Source organism: Patella vulgata, chromosome 7 (genome assembly GCF_932274485.2).
Source record: "Patella vulgata chromosome 7, xgPatVulg1.2, whole genome shotgun sequence".
In the NCBI taxonomy this organism is placed as follows: domain Eukaryota; kingdom Metazoa; phylum Mollusca; class Gastropoda; family Patellidae; genus Patella; species Patella vulgata.
In genome coordinates this window covers 23,618,243-23,638,054 of record NC_065885.2, presented here as the reverse complement: position 1 = coordinate 23,638,054, position 19,812 = coordinate 23,618,243, and the positions used below count along the sequence as shown (strand labels likewise).

The 19,812-nt window shown below is 36.5% G+C and overlaps 1 protein-coding gene and 1 long non-coding RNA gene across 2 annotated transcripts; one reads left to right on the top strand and one right to left on the bottom strand.

Moving 5' to 3' along the window:
- Positions 1-879: 879 nt before the first annotated feature.
- On the bottom strand, positions 880-5,654 carry LOC126827473 (uncharacterized). Its single transcript, XR_007682712.2, has 3 exons — positions 5,579-5,654; positions 1,588-1,716; positions 880-1,084 (listed from the first exon to the last, which is right to left on the bottom strand). It is a non-coding gene; the product is annotated as an uncharacterized LOC126827473 (long non-coding RNA).
- Positions 5,655-6,135: 481 nt separating this feature from the next.
- On the top strand, positions 6,136-19,204 carry LOC126827472 (arylsulfatase B). Its single transcript, XM_050556830.2, has 14 exons — positions 6,136-6,287; positions 9,078-9,189; positions 9,774-9,825; positions 10,100-10,203; positions 10,747-10,853; positions 11,577-11,641; positions 12,048-12,149; positions 12,361-12,424; positions 13,556-13,653; positions 14,094-14,233; positions 14,718-14,776; positions 17,426-17,549; positions 17,748-17,890; positions 18,347-19,204. The coding sequence occupies exons 1-14, from the start codon at positions 6,176-6,178 to the stop codon at positions 18,517-18,519; spliced, it is 1,455 nt and encodes a 484-aa protein (XP_050412787.1). The 5' UTR covers positions 6,136-6,175; the 3' UTR covers positions 18,520-19,204.
- The last annotated feature ends 608 nt before the right edge of the window (positions 19,205-19,812 follow it).

The following is a 19,812-nucleotide window of genomic DNA, read 5'->3' as shown; positions in this document are numbered from 1 at the left end:
TCACCCTTGCCTACTTTCGAAAAGTATCTAAAAACACACCCTTTTAAAGAAGCTTTTATATAAATATATTAAATGTAACATTTATATATACATGTTTTGTAACTTGTGTTTTACATGTACTTAAATGTATTCTGTATGCTTTATCTTGTCATTATTTTACATTGCTGCGTATTTGTATAATTATTTTTACTGTAACCCTTTTATTTATACATGAATGTACATTTTTATATTATGTATCTTTTAATTGTGTACAACGCATATGGGCACCTAACTGTGGAAGCTATGTTCTTTATAAATTTTTAAATAATAATAATAATAATAATAATAATGTCAAGCAGGTTACATATCCCGTAAAAGTATAGAGGTGAAAAGAATATAAATACTAAAGCAATTATATAAAAGTACAATTTTCCATCTACATGTATGATAGTTTTTAATTCCGTTGATTAAATGTTCATAATATATTCATTATACAAAATAAAGTTCTTTTATATTTCACATGTTATTGCATATCATATCATGTATGTTTGTGTCCATGAACTTTTAACGGATTATCCTCTACCACTTCTATTTCCGCCAGTTGATATAATACGTTTCACCCACCAAATGCTCCCTAAGTGACTCTAGCAAACAACAAGCTGATGAGTGGCCAGTTCGTGATTCCCTGTGTCCTGTGCGCGCCCATGGGTGTTTTTCAAGGAACCCATGTCTGTCTCTACTTTGCCATACTTTTATTATAAATTACAAGCCTATAAATACTTTCCTATGAATTCAACTTTAATCAGGTTATTAAAGTAATTTAATCAATTGAACTTATATAAAAAAAAAATACAGCAAAAACATCTATAAAAAGCTTTTTTCATGACTTAACCTGCTGGGTTGAACTTTTCACAACATTACATGTTATAAAATGATATGGAAATACAAGACAAGACGGAGAATAATAATAGCATTGTGTTGATAGTTTGGACCGTTGCACCATTTGTACCACACGTTTCTGTGCAAACAGTTCCACCATACACGTCACATGTTACTTTATAACCAGTGCTGGGGTATTTCCTACACAGAGTTCCATCTTTACCACCTTCAAAATAAATATACATAGTTTTAACTAAACATCTGAAACATCTCATACCACTTCTTATTAGTGTTACGTTTACAACTCTTTGTTGTACTTTTGTATTTAAATCACTGGACTGCCGAATCTATTAGTTTCTACGCAATCGCTTTTGAAATCCAAGTCCAAACCACTATTGCGGTTATCTGGTCGAAGTTAACGTTGGCAGAGAGTACCGGATACCAGGCCCCAACTAAAATCAAGGCCCCAACTATCGTTCCGGTTAACTGCAATTAGTGAAACGTTTCGTGAACGATGACGGATAGGTTTATCTTTCTAAAACATTGCTCATTTGAAGAATTTGAAACTGATGGTTTGGGAGACACTTTTTCAAACTCTACCACTAAAACTGGAGGTAGAAACCGGATAGGCCTCAATTGTCCAAATGACCCGGCAAAATAAAGTCAGACTATGGTATAAAGTACACTGGCTTTTAAGACTATTTTTTTGGTGGAAAATACGATACATACCTTGCGCCTCCAGAAGTATCCGACAGAAAGAACTTGTATCCTGAATATCAACATTAATATTATTGTTATAGCTCTCACAATTACTATCTGTGGCATTAGAGGGGCATTCAAAACATACAAAACCTGAAACTATAGAATGATAATATTTAAACTTCAGGGTAACGTACGTGTGAATTTAGAAGAAAGCCGATATCCAAAGTACATTAATGATGCATTATGTAAGCGCTAAAACTGTCTAATGCAGTCACAAATGTTATATAAATCCTTAATTAGACATTTATCCATATTTAATTTAAAACTGGAATATCGCAACAACGTTAGCAATGAAAATCGGGACTACCCAGAATGAAGTAATTCGACTGACATTTTCAACCCATTCCCTTTTCATTATCTATTTTATACGCCCACATTGAAATGTGGTCGTATATTGCTGTCGCCCCCGCCCGTCGGTCCGTCAACCACAATTTCTTGTGAATACTCTACAGGCTACATCTACCATCTGATAGTTTTAAAATTGATATATGTTGTTTACATTAGTGAGATGAAGAATCCTATTAAATTTCAATAATTTCCGTTAATTCTTTTTGGAGTTATGGTCACTGTTTCACTTTGTTGCACATTGTGAGCGCTCTAACGACGACCGAAGAATCCTATTAAATTTCAGCAATTTCCGTTTACTGCGTCTAAAGTTATGGACCTTGTTTCACTTTGTTGAACCTTTTGAACGCTCTAACGACAAAAGTGATCACCCGATCTGTATGAAATTTATATGCATAAATTTCAGAAATTTCCGTTATGTCTAGAGTTATGGCCCTTGTTTAACTTTGTTGAACCTTTTGAACGCTCGAACGACAAATGTTATTATCCGATTTCTATGAAATTTATATGCATCATTTAAATTAGTGAAACCAAGAATCCTATTGAATTTCAGCAATTTCTCTCAATTCCTCTAAAATTATGGTCGTTGTTTTACTTTGTTGAAGCTGGTAAACCCTCAAGCGACGAAAATTATAATCTGATCTGTATGTAATTGTCTTGTAAATACCCCGAGTTACCTACAAAAGAATAAATATATAACAACCCTTGTCGTTGTCGACCGCCCGCACGATTTAGCTGCTGTGGGCGTATGTTTGGTTGCCTGGTAACCTTTTTTTGTTCTGGCGTATTGTCCCTTTAAGACAGATAATACAAGTATAAAATTCTAATTTGTTTATCTTTAACGCCTCTTAGTCGACATAAACAACCGCAAAGTTAGATGAAAAAGAATTTATGAATTATTTGATTTTACAATTAATTTTAAACACAAAATAAAAAAAAAATCGCCTGCAAGGAAAATCTTGTCGTTCGGATGGGAATTAATACGTAATCCACGTATTAATGTGGGGTACCTCGCATTACACAATGTAAACATACAAATGAAAATAAATAAAATACGTTATTATCAAAACTAATTAAGCGTCTTTTTTCTCGGCGCTTCATCCATAATACATGTTTTTGGGTGATATCTATGGTATATACGTAAATCGGTTGGTAAAGGGCAGATAAATTTAGTACTAACAAACGGACCTTTAAGGGTGGATCAGAAATATGCGTTATACTGATAAAGGATAAAACAACCAAGCTCCGTTTATTTTCCTTAGAATGCATGTTGAAATATATAAACACATTCTTTATATTTACCTGTACTGTATTCAAGATGAAGAAATAAAACTGATATAGATAATAAATAAAAACTGGACAAATTCATTATGATAAAAACACACTGTAGCTTATCACTGCAACTCTATAGTTTATACGCCTTTCTCTAGCGACCCGCGTCTTTTTTCTTTATAGTATATAAAATGGGGTTGAGTAAATAATAGACAGCGGGACTACGTGACAACCTGATGATTGGAGCCAATGAAATCCTCTGATATCCAAATATTGCGAAATTTTGATGCTTTATGTGCAAATTCATCCGATAGTATTTTAAGTTGATATATCAATTAAGCTACATGTTGAATTTAGCTATCTTGACATATTCCAATAGTCTACGTCATTAATCCCAAATATTAAACGATGCTGACATCACTCAGACTTCGCACATACGATAACGATCTAGAAAACGAGAGTAGTTTGCGCTACAAAAGTATCCAGGGTCGTAAATGTAGGGTACAAACAATGCCAAAATAGAAGGCAAAAATCATGCAAATACTTAATAATATATGTATGAATTTATCTGTGTGTGTATAAGTATGATTGATTTGATTGGATATCACAATACGCGCTAGTTTTTATACGCCCACATTTTCATGTGGACGTATATTGTCGTCGCCCCTGTCCGTCCGTCCACAATTGTTTGTGAACAGTCTACGGGTCACAATTTTTATCCGATTTCAATGAAACTTGAAATATAGGTTTATCACCCTAAGATCTCGGTTCCTTTCGATATTGGCATGTATCGGACTGTAACTTCATGGATTATGGCCCCTGATTACACGAAAAATCACGTTTTTAGCTTGTGAACACTGTAGAAGTCACAATTTTTATCTGATTTTGTTGAAACTTGAAATGTAAGTTTATAACCCAAAGATCTCGGTTCCTTTGGATATTCACGCATATCGGACTGTAACTTCCTGAATTATGGTCCCTGATTGTACGAAAAAACGCGTTTTTAGCTTGTGGGCCCTATAGAGGTCATAATTTTTATCCGATTTTAAAAACCGTATTATTATATCACCGTTACACCCTAAGGACGGCTGAGTTCGAATTTCGTGAAAATCGGCTCAAAACTGACAGACAAAATGGCCGCCCTTCGTTCTCAAATAGCGTAAAAATATGGTATATCAAGGTTTTGGACCCTATAGAGAGAGAGAGAGAGAGAGAAAGAGAGAGAGAGAGAAATGGGGTTTAACGTCCACTCGACACAAACTAGGTCATTTCGGGACTAACGTATGGTTTAATTTTATTTACATAATTCGCTTGCGCGTAGGGGTCTTTAGCAGTGGGAGGAAACCGGAGGACCCGGAGAAAACCCACGAGGTTGGACAGGCGACCCTACTCCTTGCCACGTACAACCGGGGATTCGAAACCACGCCAGTCGACTCAATGACAGACTTTATGATACAGCGCGCGCACGCTAACCATTCAGCCATCCAACCCCCCCATGGACCCTATAGAGGTCGGCGATCATTCACGATTATGGAGACCACAGCACGATATCTGGCGTTTCCACCACGCTTTTACCGCGCTTATGGCGATCTTGACGAGCTCTGCGACCATTTTCCGACGCAGTAGCGTCGCAGTAAGGACGCCACCCCAGTCTGACGGGGTAATAAGCGCGGATGCTTGTTGAATTATAGGACACAGTACTATCTTTGCTAATTTAAGTATATTTACTACAATAATATATCGAAGATATAGGTCCATAATATATTATAAATGATGTAATTATTATCACTTTCATAAGTTGTCACATATTGTCACAGATTCACAGTAGGCCTACTTTGAACGTTCTTGCAAAATTCTTAAATAACATGAATTATCATGCGTATTACTCAAGTTTACTAAGGTGTTGGACCAAAAGAGAAACGATGAAAATGTGACCATTTACTGCTTAACTTTCCCTTCACGATTTAACGATTAACTGGATAATCGAGACTATATTGTTTATCGTACTGACTTTAGTAATGATGATCGGCGGAAATTTCAATCGCTTAGTTTTCGGTTCATAGTGGATCTAATTGAATGAAATTTTCAGCACATTGCCTGTAGATTGTCTAGTTTTTAACTATTATAGTGAGGACTGCCAACTCGTTATCGAATCTCCCATAATGTATCTTTAAGCAAAAATATCCGTATTTTCAAAAAGTGTGCGCCAAAGAGAGGAAAAAATTCATGAAGAAACCGAACCAAAACACAACTATCCGGCCGAAATGTCGGAATTCTCAAAGAAACACTCCTATAGCAGCAAAGTGAGGCTTAACAAAAGCACTATAAAAGGCTACATTACATTGTGGCCTCAGTATGTCAGGTCCATGTCCAGCTGGGTCACATCCTGATGTTGTTTCTGTCGCACGCCGTCTTACCGTGCGTTTTAACAATCTGTTTCACAGAGAATTACGAGTCTTCTAATATCTCTGTAAAAGATGACTGCCTTTAACACGTGCCATCACAGCACGCGGCGTCAATCATTGGCTGAATGGCGCGTGCATTGTTTACATAAGACTTTACTGCTTCGGGCAGAATGCTGCCTTTTAGTCATTTTAATACCCATTTACACTAAATAGGAAATAATTTTTACCTACAAATACGTCAAACGTCTTTATTTATTTTCTACTACACCAAAAAAATGTTTTAGAATTTAATTTGTCGGGTGAAAAAAGTTAATATTTGAGACTCATTAAGTCGCATTGATGTCATCCTTATTAGTGATTGTAGCGGCCTCACGAATATTCACTGCTTATTAGTGTGGCGTTTTAACCCTCTAACACTAGGCTTTGCTTTACTTTTAAATATTACCAAGTGACTGGACGTATGTGACTACAAGTTTACTTTGTAGGTCGAAGGTCAAGAATTTGTACGCTGTCACGTGTAGTCAACAATCAAAATGGCGTTTCTTGTTAAAGCAATGTTATCGTTGATTGTGTTGAGTATAGTGTTAATAGAAGCAGACAGTTTAAAACAACCCCATATCGTATTTATAGTAGCTGATGATTTAGGTAAGTACTATAGTTAGATAGTGTATTGTTGTGCAATAGTGACAAAGCCGTTAAAACTATGACGTATTGATAAATTTAGTGTGGTGATAGACGTATAATGGCGCTCGGTGTTAAAGTAGCAGTGGCGGCATGAATCACCAGGGCCCCTCACCCCCTTTGAGGTGCGGCAAATTATCTAAGTGCATACCAAAAATATTCAAATGGAGGCAGAGATAGCAAATCACCGGCCATCGCTTCCCCTAAACCTGTGTGAACCAGTTCATGTTTCAGAAAATAGAGAGGGTAGAATTATTATTCCTCCAAGATATATTATAGGGTTTTTCGATCAAATCGAGGGTTGGAGGGGAAATAAACATAGTATATTTTTACATATAAGTTGATTCAATGAATAGTTATTTAGATAAAGTGTTAAAAGTATTAAAACAATTGTATTTTAAAATTTCTTTAACCATAAAAAGCCAACTGAGTGTAGGTACTGAACAAAGCAGTTACAGTAGGCAAGGCTGGGGGGGGGGCACTGAAACTTTTGCCCTGGGGCTCTACATAGGCTTTTGGGGGCCCTGAGGACACGCCCTGATTCGGTCAAAGGTCGTCAGATGTAAACAGGGCAATCGCTAACCCCAACCCTAAACCTAACCATGTCTACACCTCGAGACCTTGACGAAATCTACAGACGACAGCCCTTACCCTAACCCAAAATCCACGACGAAATTAACAAAGAGACCTAATTTAACATCTTCATTTAGACATAACCTAAAGGCATTTCTTTAGGCCTTAAATGTTATATAACTTATTAATTAGAAATTTATTAACATGCCAAGGCCATAATCAATTCTTTAGGGCATTGATGGCTCCGATTTTAAGTATATTATAACGGTTCGGCCATTTAATGATTTTATTTAAAGTCTCAAACAACCAGTACGGTGGTTAGGTTAATAACAAAACTACAAACATTGATAACTTCGCTCAGAATAAAGTAATTTGAATGAATTTTCAATACATTCATTTTGCATTATCTATTTTTGAACTATTATCTGAATCATATACCACGTAGCTTTAATTATTGTCAGCAGTTTATACAATGATAACTGGTATTTATCCTTGCCCCAATTACTTATATAGTGATGGTATTGGATATTTATCCTTGACCCAATACTTGATCAGATTACGTGTATTTAAAGTTATTTAAAGTGACGAATAATTTCAGTTTCACTATTTATTCTTTTCGTGTATCAAACGAAGGACCCAAGTTGTTTATGTATATTAACATTGTATTTTAATGTACATTTTCACCAAATCCTGTACGGAATTCCCCCTACTCTATGATCAAACGAAGGACCTAAGTTGTTTATGTATATTAACATTGTATTTTAATGTACATTTTCACCAAATCCTGTACAGAATTCCCCCTACTCAATAGATCGTTACGCGTTTTGCATCAGCCAAAAGGCCTGTCATGGAATATGATCATCTGAACGTTTGTGATTAACACTGGGTATTCCTGTTTCCCCACACTTCTAAACAGCTTGCCCTCATACCAAATCATAATACCGCACCTTATCGACCATCCTTTGTGGTCTGTAGGTCTAACTTTGATACACTCGCCCTTTATTCCTCCTTTATATTGAAAATAACAATATATTATTATGTATTATGTAATACTATGCCTAGTATTAAGTGCTATGCGTCGTTGGTCAGATGTGGAAAGCCAGTAAACCGAAAACTTCCCACATCAAACGTGTGACGCATACTCTGTTCTGCTACATATTTTAATAGCCTTGTGATCGTCTTGTATATGTAATTCTCTTCTTTGGAGTCCTTTTCACGTTGTATATTTTCTTCTTACTATCTCAGTAGTTAAGACGTTTGTTTTACCGGGAATAACAATGCATCAGTTCGCTTCTACATTTTATATCAATCTGGATACATATGGTTAAAATGCATAATTTACAATAAAATTCTTAAAAATTAACTTGTCTTTCTCTCCTACCCCTAACTCACAGATGAGTTTGGGGGGTTGGGTGGCTGAATGGTTAGCACGTGCGCGCTGTACCATAAAGTCTGTCATTGAGTCAACTGGCGTGGTTTCGAATCCCCGGTTGTACGTGGCAAGGAGTAGGGTCGCCTGTCCAACCTCGTGGGTTTTCTCCGGGTCCTCCGATTTCCTCCCACTGCTAAAGACCCCTACGCGCAAGCGAATTATTGAAATAAAATTAAAAACCATGTGTTAGTCCTGAAATGACCTAGTTTGTGTTGAGTGGACGTTAAACCCCATTTCTCTCTCTCTCTCACAGGTGAGTTTACTGGCGGCTACATCATATGACTCTCCTACAAATCAATGGGGTCTACTCATCCCAGCTCGTATCTCTTGAACCTCGGTGGTCTCTCCCGAGTTTAGCGGCTGTCTAACAGTAAGGAATCTCCATGATGTCTAAAATCTATAGGACCTAAATCAATCTTACAACATAGACAGTATCCTCGTTCTTTTATATTAGATTTCTTGCAAACTTTCTCATAAGCGAGTGAACCGGCATGTTGTTGTGAACGTAAACAATGGGGCTAAGATAGGTTTGTAAACTGTTTTTGATTGGTTCGTAGAATCAAGCTACGATCAGGGGCAGATAATATGAATACGCGAATATATCTCATGGATGAACCCAGGATATAGTGGAGTAGAACGGAATAAGACCACTGGAGATGCCTAGGATTCTAGGATTAGACAACTCGTGCTATTAGTCTGTGCCTTTTAATAAAGAAATTATTAAAGTATAATACAAAATTTATTTTCAGGCTGGAATGATGTAGGCTTCAGAAATCCTTCAATGCTAACGCCCAATATAGATAAACTTGCACGTGAAGGGGTTATTTTAAACCAATCATATGTCCAGCCTGTGTGTACACCGTAAGTACAATTTAGAAAAAAAACCATATACGTTATTATAAAGGGACAACTATACAGGGCTACGTATAGTTTAGACACTGCATAATTATAGAGTATTGCTCGTAATGCCGAGCAAAGAGAAACTATTACATACTGTACTATCACGTGCGACTATTCCTGTTTAGCTTCAATATCGGTTTCTCCCCAGTTCAGCTACAGGTAATGGCTACAGTAAACATGTCAATTTTCATTTGATAGATCAGGGAAAACATTTGCAGCTTACACTTACCTACCTCTTGCACTTCCTTAAATGTCTGCCAACAGGAATTCAAGATTGCGAATGTCTTTGAACCCTGTTAATGTGGCTATTCAGAGCATAAAGGCGGGACTGGGCTGACCATACAGGCATTGTGACAATTGCTTTTAGGCTGAGAACGCAAGGTAAAAAAGGACCGCTGGACTAGATAAAAATACTGTCGAAAAATCATTAATAAATAATGAGCCGACCTGTGAGAGATGCTCGGGCTGGTTTTAACATCCTTCTAACTACTGCATAAAGGTGACTTTTGGGGAAAGCCATTATCTAATTATAATTTACTTTACAGATCACGATCAGCCTTTATGAGCAGTGTTTTCCCATTTAAATCTGGTATACAGGTAGGGAATATTAGATAATTATTTTTAGCCAACCTCTGTTGTAATAACGGTTGTAACTTTTATCATTCTTACTGCAATAAACGTTTTTAATGTATATGAAATGAATCAGAATTTAACCAATCGGTTTAAAAATGTGTTTTTAATTTTCACTATTTATATCTTTTATGTTGATTAAAATATACGATATTATTGTATTACCGACATAGCAATATAAGTTATATCGGTGATTCTATGAATTATATGGCATTGCTGTTATCTACGTTTATTATTGCAGCATTATGTATTAGAAAGTGGACAACCGGCATGTTCGTCATTGAACTATACGTTTTTACCACAAGAATTAAAGAAACTGGGATATTCAACTCATGCAGCAGGAAAGTATGTAATACGATATCAAAACTTTTAATATTTAATTTCGTTTGACTTTACCATCATTGTTTTCAAAACTTCGCTGTATTCCTAGTAGTACAATTTCATTAATGAACTATGTGGTATGAGGTAAGTATAGTTTACCATTTTAACAGTTGAGTGTAGAGAGGGGCCCGAGGAGTCTACGGATCTGTTCATTCATTTCAGGTTTGTGTCCAAACAGATATTAAATCATCGCAGCTAACTTTGTGTTCAAGCTGCCATACTTGAATATGTTTTTTTTTTTACATTATTCAGAATGTCCTCCTTGGCTTTCAAACAGTCTTCATTACCAGGCCATATACTTGATTCTTTGGGGGCCCACATTCAGCGAGTTGGCCCGGGGCTTCACCAATCATCTGTACACCACTCAATTTATATATATAGTATACTGTTTCTATAATTAGCTATGTGACATGTTGTAAAAATATATGTAGTCTATAAATCTTATTATTCTGCTTCTATTATTAACAATGTGACGTGTAGTAAATGTCAATAAAATATATTTATTAGGTGGCATCTGGGATTCTGTAAATGGGCGTGTACCCCTACATTCCGAGGTTTTGATACCTTTTTTGGCTTTTATGGCGGTGGCGAAGATCATTTTACTCATTATACCGGTAAGATAAATCATATTTATTTTAACAGCCGTGTTAATACCACACATAACTTTTAAAAACAAGCTGTTGCAGTAGTTATTGTAAACTGATTTTAAAATAATTTCAAATAAAATGCTGAATTTAAATCAATAATAGTATTGTTATCGAGGACCGACTTTTTAGAATGTACATATTGATTTTTGTAGTCTGACATCAGACCAGTATTATGATGACATCTGGGTAGTCTCAAATAGCCAGTTCGTGCCTTAACAGAAGTTTATACAGAGTTGAAACGTCAATATCATATATTATCAAAAACTAGCAGAGGTCATAAAGTTCTAAGCACCTAAATGATGTTCAATTTGATGAAAGTTATAGAGTACTTTGTCACGAGACAATTGCATGTATGATCATGAGTCTTATCTATTTTCCGGCACTATATAATCCGGAGTTTACTGACAGTTACACAGATCATACGTAGTTTGTCAATGACATATGGGATTAATTACATGTTTAATTAGATCATAGCCAGTTCGTGCCTTAACATAAGTTTACACAGAGTTGAAACGTCAATATCATATATATCATAAAGTTGTAAGCATCTAAATGATCGTTCAATTTGATGAAAATTATAGAGTACTTTGTCACAATTATAACTTTATCTGACCCCCGTCAGACTGGTACTTAGGTGCCAAAAACAATTTTAGAAGACTACACCATCGAAAGTTGTATATTTATTTACAGGAGGATATTTGGATTACAGAGACCAATTTCTACCAGCTACAGAATACAAAAATGTATTTTCTGCTGTAAGTTGATTATCCATTTGTTGCAAAAATTATCTGCCAGGATAAATGAAATGGGGTGTAACGTCCTACTGTTCTGCCCCGACTGGTATAATGAAGACGGGCATACGTCATACAGTGTGCTATGGGGGAAATTGTGCCCGGGCACAAGGGATCTTTTACGTGTACGCCAATGTATTCACGGGACGTCTGCCAAGATAAAAAAGAAACTACCCCTAACACCCCTTCAGGTCAGATTGACTTTTACTTAAATTGTCGTTCGGTTGCGTTTTTGTTTGTGGAGTGTATCCTACTCAATTTAAAGGGATATATCCTTTGGGTTTATTTGAACGGTCCTACTGACAAAAAGTTGTGCATTGTACTGGACACTGATGTTTTGCAAAATCATGTCATTCAATTTTTTTCTCAGATGGCCCATACAGAGCATGCAGTTCGTGCTATCAAAAGCCATAATCAAAGTCAACCATTTTTCCTGTACATGCCGTACCAAGTAGTTCACGCTCCAGTTCAGGTAGGTTAATGGTTATTACTACGGGGATCATTGACAACAAGTGCAATATAAATGAACTAGAAAACTTACCACACTCTTAAGGGTGCTGTGAATTGCTAATCATCTTTTCTTTCGTGTTTTTTCTTTGATCTGAATATAAATAAAAACAAAATTGAACCCGTTATTTACGCGTACATTGATTTTTATAAATTTGTTTATTCTATTTTATAAGGTGCCCAAACAATATGAAGACATGTATCCTAATGTAATGAATGAAGGTAGAAGAAAATTCTGTGGTAAGTCTATAATATTAAAAAAAACAATGCACGAAATGACAATGTTCAAATGTCTACAACTTTGATTATGTGAATACTGTGTGTTTGTTATGCTAGATTCCCGCTGTCGTGCGATACGTTACCATTCTTATTTGATCGTGGAATTATTGTATACTTCTCTGAAATTTCACGTTTGGATACGACGTAATGAGAGTCGATCAAACGTTCTATTACGATTTGGTGCCCTTAATGCGCTATGATCACTGGGCTCCATTTGTTGTCACGATCTGGTCTCCCGTTCAGATACGATCAGGTAGTTACGTTCCGAAAGGATTGTCCCAATTGAGTCCACGATTGGTGTCAATGCAGATACGATCATACAGGAACCGTCGCGCTCTGTTGCAATAGAATACGATTGGAGTCGCGATGTCTTTGATGATAGGGACCGAGAGTGATGACAATTTGAGCTACGATTGGAACCCAACGGGTATATATACAGCCAAACTGTCCACGGTCTGCATTTTCTCCCGCATTTCGCTCAACAGAGCGTGGTGTTTGTCTTTTCCAAGGCTGATCCCGATCACCATGATTTGGAAGCATGATTAGATGCTATCTGTTGCGCTTTGTTGCGATCCATTTCGATCTGATGCGATTATCACCATTGACAATTAATCGTGGTGTTCGTAGAATATTTTTGAACCGTCCAAAACTTTTCTACGTTCAACACGATTTTCAGGACTGGCTTCAAGATAATATGATAAGACCGGATAGGATCACTACGATTACTCCCCGGTTAAGAACACGATTTCGATCGTAGCATGAATACTCATAGTGGGAACTGAGCATTAGATAGTAGCCAGCTTCACCATCAGTTTTAGTCCATATTTCCATTGATGTAGTAAGCTTTTGCTAATTAAACACTAATATAAAGGTCTCAGAGTTATTAAGGTTTTATCTTTGCCCGCTGTTCTCAAATATAGAACGGCATTATGGTTATCAGTTGTCTATAGAAACAATAAATGAATGTAGACCTTAAATATGAGTAATCTAGTTGGTAGGACCAAGTCCAATAGAGTGTTGACTATTTTGGCACCTTTTACAAATCAATAAGCATCATAATAACTCCTCTTCTTGTTTCCTGTGTATTTTCAGGCATGGTATCTGTGTTAGATGAAGGTGTAGGTAATATTACCCAAGCTTTAAAAGATGCCGGCATGTATGACGATACACTGATCATCTTTACTGCTGATGTAAATATTAGTTTAGTTTTCTTAGCATAGTTTTAATATCAACAGATATGCATTCTTTGTTAAGATTCTAAGGTTTCCAATTGTATTAGGTTATGGAGATTATTTAGAGCACGAACAGTTCTAAGTTTACCATCTTATGACTATTTAGTATGTTCAGCAAAACTGCCAAGGTTCGGCATCAGAATCTTCATGCTCTACATGTTTGTAAACCAAGTTCAACACTCACGTCTACCTAAAAACTAACATGAATCCGCAGTTAGAATGTATGAATGTGGTGGAAAGGTGTTGAAGATTCGTGTTTAGGAATGATAATGGATACCAAACTTGTTATTTCTGCTCTACGATTTTAATGTCACGATTACTTCTCAGTACATAAAATGTTCTTCGAGCCTGTTTACAGTGATAACGAATGTCTCCTCCATTTTATTTGTCATTCCTAGAATGGTGGAGAGCTTTTGGGTAATTTTGCGAACAACTGGCCACTACGAGCAGGTAAACATACTGTTTATGAAGGGGGCACTAGAGGAACAGCTTTTGTACATGGCAGTATGTTACAGAAAACACAGTATACTTACAATGGGTAGGATATTTTCAATATATCTATTTCTTTGTGGTCGTTAGATTGGTAATTACCAGTTCTGATCTTCCGTCTCGTTCATTTCAACAGTATCACCCACCATCTACATAATCTAACTCTACAAACACTACTTCCATCAGGGTTCATTAATACGACAACAACGACCTTAATTTATATCCACAACTAATTTATATCCGAATTCTTCTAACAGCTTATTTGTACTTATAGTAGAGACGTGTGTTCCGTACAATTACTTAAGTACAGGCATGATGGTATTACCCACCAGAGTCAAAACTGAGATCGACCCTAAAATATAATTTTATGCATTCGGTGCACAAAGAGAAAATACCAACTCCTACCAAACCCGTGTGTTTCTCTATTTAGGTTACAGATCTATTAAATAGTAGTCAACAGAAGAACAGGACTAAAGGGTATATTGGTTATTCGAATATGATTGTTAACACATATTATATGTTTTAAATTACAGAATGATACATGCTGTTGATTGGATGCCAACCATTATGTCGGCTGCTGGTGGAACTCCTAGTAAGTCGAATATGTGTTTAGTCTAATTATATGAAACGTTTTTGTCGATGTCCTGGTATGCTAAACAATCCTTTTGGTATTTCTTGAGAAATACGACCTTTTAGCAAACAATGCGTGGTTTAAAAAAAAACACCACGCATTATTTGCTAAAGTTAATGCTATGAATGGAGAGACTAGATCGGCGAGCCCACCAACTCTCAGTTACAAAGCAGAAGTGGTCCAGAATTGTGTTCAAAAGGCCAAACTTCCGGTAGTAGCGATCCCTAAATCGGTTAAAAATCGAAAGTTGACACTTTACGCTATGCAAAAATCTCGAAATGCTGATGAACGATAGCTTGAGATACTACCTCGAGAGTAACCAGCTGCTAGACAAGAACTAAAGCGGACTTCTATATAACCTTCTTGAATATCAGAATGAGAAATTACAGAGAGTTTTGAAAATTCCGCAGCGCGGTTTCTTACAGAAACGAAAAAAATCAGAACACATCACCCCGAGAGAATCAAGTTCAAAATCCTACTAACAACTTATAAGCTCTCAACGGAACTACACCTCAATATCTTTGTGACTTAATAACTCCACATAATATATCAACCAGAAGTCGTATCGAAACAGAGAAGTCAAGGCTCCACTAACCTACAACCAAGCTTGAAATGACAAAGGGGTCATTTTGGTATTCTGTGCGGTTAAACAATCAACCTCAATAATAATTTTCATCCGCACTGAATGGGAAAACTCCCCTGTGGAACTCAACAGGTACAGATTTAGATGTGATGAGTCCTTAAACGCTAAGTTAGTTGTGAACCATCCGAGCAGGAACATCTGCCGGTTAATAACAAAGCTGAAGGTGACAGAAACGCTCAGACATCGTACCTTTAAACATCCAAGGCGTAGTTGCGACATGGGCGTATCCCCAGCAGATATTCTAGTGGACTGTAATCGCCTCGCGGCAGAAAGGAGACCTCTCAGAGTAACACGGCACTCTACTCTATCACAGGGTAAGCAGACACGAGATCTAGGCGCTAATCTACAATTTCGAGTGTGAGATTGGTATCCAAATCTGTGATGATCTAGGAGTTAAAGTACGATTTCGTGAGTGAGATTGGTATCCAAGTCTGTGAGGACTTGAGATTTACCCCAAGACCCAACGGATGGGATCCATAAGTGATCATCAAGAGGGCTACTGCTACGTGAAGGGATGTCAGTTGTCCTACGGGGTCCGTTTTTTGGTAAGGCTAATGGCACGACAACGCCTGGGCTAGTGAATGTTTGCTTGCATCCCTTGGACCTAAGTCACGCAGGGGGCGGGTCCCTGAGCCTAGCTGCCAATCAACTCTACCTAAGTGGCCTAGATAAGATCATAGCATTGATGGCAAAATGGGCGCCCACCCCACGCTCACCAAATTTTACTTGGCTGCAAAATCGATTGTGTCTTTATTAAGGAAACGAGATCGAATAGGCCTTCTAATCAATCTCACGTCTCAATCCCAAGCTGGACTAAGCCTATATTGTCGCTTTTCTGGCAAGTTTCTTGTGTTGGGAAATGCTTGTCTACGATATCATCCAAGGTGGAAGCGGGCGTAAAACCCTACGGAAGAACGAATGAACGTTACTAAAGCCAGCAGAGAACGGAATTCAACAAATACCGTTATTACTCGATTTTAGACATTATTTTAGTTATACAACGCCATCACCATAAACTACATAACACTGAAAGGATACATTAGATTGCTTCCAGACACCTTCTTCGTGAACAAATAGGAGGTTACAGTGTTCAAGTTACCCGGTTCTCGAGGGGGGGGGGGGTAGCGAGTGCGCGTTGTATCATTAGGTATGTCATTGAGTCAACTGGCGTGGTTTCGATTCCCCTGTTTTACGTGACAAGGGGTAGGGTCGCCTGTCAAACCACGTCGGTTTTCTCCGGGTCCTCCGGTTTCCTCACACTGCTAAAGACCCATACGAACAAGCAAATTATGTTAGTTTGTGTTGGGTGGACGTTAAACTCTCTCTCTATATATATATATATATATCTCTCTCTCTCTCTCTCTCTCTCGCTCTGTTCTAGATATTGTCGGGCTGTTAATTTTTAGAAGGGGAAAAACTCTGTTGTTACCTACAAATGGATTAAGTCTAGCAATTCCCTCCCTTTTAGCTTTTGTCAAATCCATGACATATCTTTGCGTATAATAGTTTTTCTCAATTTTATCCTAGGTCTTGTCGAAGAATTCCATAGGTTGTAACGTCATTTTCATAGACGATTTCCGTAATACTTCCTAATCATTCCGCCTCAAAATTGTGACTATTGACCAAAACCTGACCGAATATTTTTAATTCTAGACCAGAAAGTCGACAGAAATTGCCATGTAAAGGGTTCAAAAAAAGGGAAAAGGGATTGCCCTAAATAGCCGATTGACGGATACTGAAATTGGGAAACAATTACTAGCCATAGCTCAATTGTATATTGGCAATTTGGCTGAAAGTGCCTACTTAAGTCTGAACGTGCCTACTTAAGCCTAGAATGACAGGGCAATATCTTAATTCAGTTGCTCGTGCCATGTTCACTTGTTGAAAGACTTCTGCGTAATAAATATAAGAATTTTAGAGATGATGATTTTCACCCAAGTTTTCAATCATTTTTTGTGTTTCTATAGTAACTGATAGAGATGGTATTGATCAATGGGAATCACTACAGTCAGGTTCACCATCTAAACGGTCTGAATTTATTTATAATATAGATGATTTCCCTGAACCTCTAGAAGGTCATGCAGCCATACGGTAAGAAAAAACGATATGAACCGATATTTTTCCCTTGCTTATGTTTGCTGATTAATTGTACGAATACATGATATATTCTAGATATGGTTCCAAAATAAAACTCTGAAATAGAAATTGGGATTATAAACCTGAAGACATTGGAGAAATCATGTTTAAATTAATATATTCATATTGTAACGACATTTTGATCAATTTTAGAATGGGAGACATGAAATTAATAGAAGGTTACCCAGGACGCTATGATGGCTGGTATTTACCTAACAATAAAACAAAGACTCAGAAACTTCACATGATACCATATTTTACTGGTGATAGTCCTGTACAACTATATAATGTTATAGGTGGGTAATGTACAACTATAATGTTATAGGTAGGCGATATACAACTATATAATGTTATAGGTAGGTAATGTACAACTATATAATGTTATAGGTGGGTAATGTACAACTATATAATGTTATAGGTGGGTAATGTACAACTATATAATGTTATAGGTGGGTGATACACAACTATATAATGTTATAGGTGGGTAATGTACAACTACATAATGTTATAGGTGGGTAATGTACAACTATATAATGTTATAGGTGGGTGATACACAACTATATAATGTTATAGGTGGGTATTGTACAACTATATAATGTTATAGGTGGGTAATGCACAACTATATGTTAGGTGGATAATGTACAACTATATAATGTTAGGTGGGTAATAGCCAAATTAGATCATAAAAGTTGAGTACCGCACACAATCACAGATACTGCATAGATAAAGAAATTCCATTTTTTTTATTACAGACGATCCTCTTGAGAAGAATGAGATATCTGCACAATATCCAGAAGTTGTTGCTAAGCTACAAGCAAGACTTGAAGAGTATAGAAAACAAATGGTTCCAGCTGACTTCCCACCAGTATCACCCCTTTCTAATCCTAAATATTACGGTGATGTCTGGTCTCCGGGTTTCTGTTAGTCAACACGAGTTGTATTTAAGAAATACAAGACATAAAAACATGACTAATTAAAGGTATACTAATTAAAGATACAAGGCATAAAAACATGACTAATTAAAGGTACACTAATTAAAGAGACAAGACATAAAAACATGACTAATTAAAGGTACACTAATTAAAGATACAAGACATAAAAACATGACTAATTAAAGGTACACTAATATTATTAATCACGCTGTTTCTGCACAGTGTTCATGAAGTTCTTTGATATTTATTACCATATTATGTTGGTTTTTATATAATACTCAGACATAAATTATAGTATATTATGATATATGTCCAATAATTTGGTTGGAAATACTTTCGTGCTGAGATCTGTATAAAGCATAGAATATTTAAATATTGTTTTGTATAATATGTAAAATTTTCTATAGTTACCATGTTTTAATTTGATATACAATGTTAACTTTATATGACGGTTATGGTCTAAAAATACATCCTTGGGTCAATCCCTAGAGTTCTTAAGATTTTAGAATTTTAGCATACTATTTGTCCCGAACTAGAGAACGAGGCATGCTGGTCTATTTTCTCAGATTAAACCTTTGCGAATAAAACGTGCAATAATTACTGATTATGTATGACAAATAACGTAATTTAATGTACTTAAAGTTTTAATAAAGAGTTCAAAATAAACTATTTTACTTGCCGGGACATACTATTTAGCTTAGACCCAATTTCATTTGGTCTAACATTTCTGCTGTTTAATCGTTTGTATTGTACCATAATACCTATTAAAACCCTAACCGCCAGTGTCTAGCAAGTGTATTGTTAGCAGCAGCATTATTTGCATTAGTAGATTTATATGAAATGAAATGATACAGTAATACCTAGTGAACTGTAACTACCAGTCTCTAGCAAATGTACAGTTTGGATCGGTATATTTTGGATTAGTAGACATGAAATGAAATGGTGTTTATTATCCTTCGAAGATTTGTATAGTCCAAGACCAAGCCGTAGGGAAGAATAGAATGTCGGTATTTAGTTTTTCAGGTTCGCTGGTTAGCCTACCTCTCAACCTCCGGAATTAGGATTTCTGTATAGTCGTCGATAAGATTTCGTATAAAATAGTCGTGATAATCCAAGCTGGTAAATCAGCCGGGGAACGGTCTGGTATAAGGTTTAACGCGACTAATTTCGAAACTAGGGCAAGCAACGGCCAAACACCATGCCGTTCCCCGCAATCTGATTAAAACACAAATTCTCTTTCGTTTGTTTGTTTTAAAAAAGTTCAAAGTTTCGTTTTACTTGTCTTT

Coding starts and splice junctions, on each gene's coding strand:
- LOC126827472 (XM_050556830.2), top strand. CDS start 6,176: ATGGCGTTTCTTGTTAAAGCAATGTTATCGTTGATTGTGTTGAGTATA. Junction 10,854..11,576: donor TCATTTTACTCATTATACCG/GTAAGATAAATC, acceptor ATTTATTTACAG/GAGGATATTTGGATTACAGA. Junction 13,654..14,093: donor TGATCATCTTTACTGCTGAT/GTAAATATTAGT, acceptor TGTCATTCCTAG/AATGGTGGAGAGCTTTTGGG.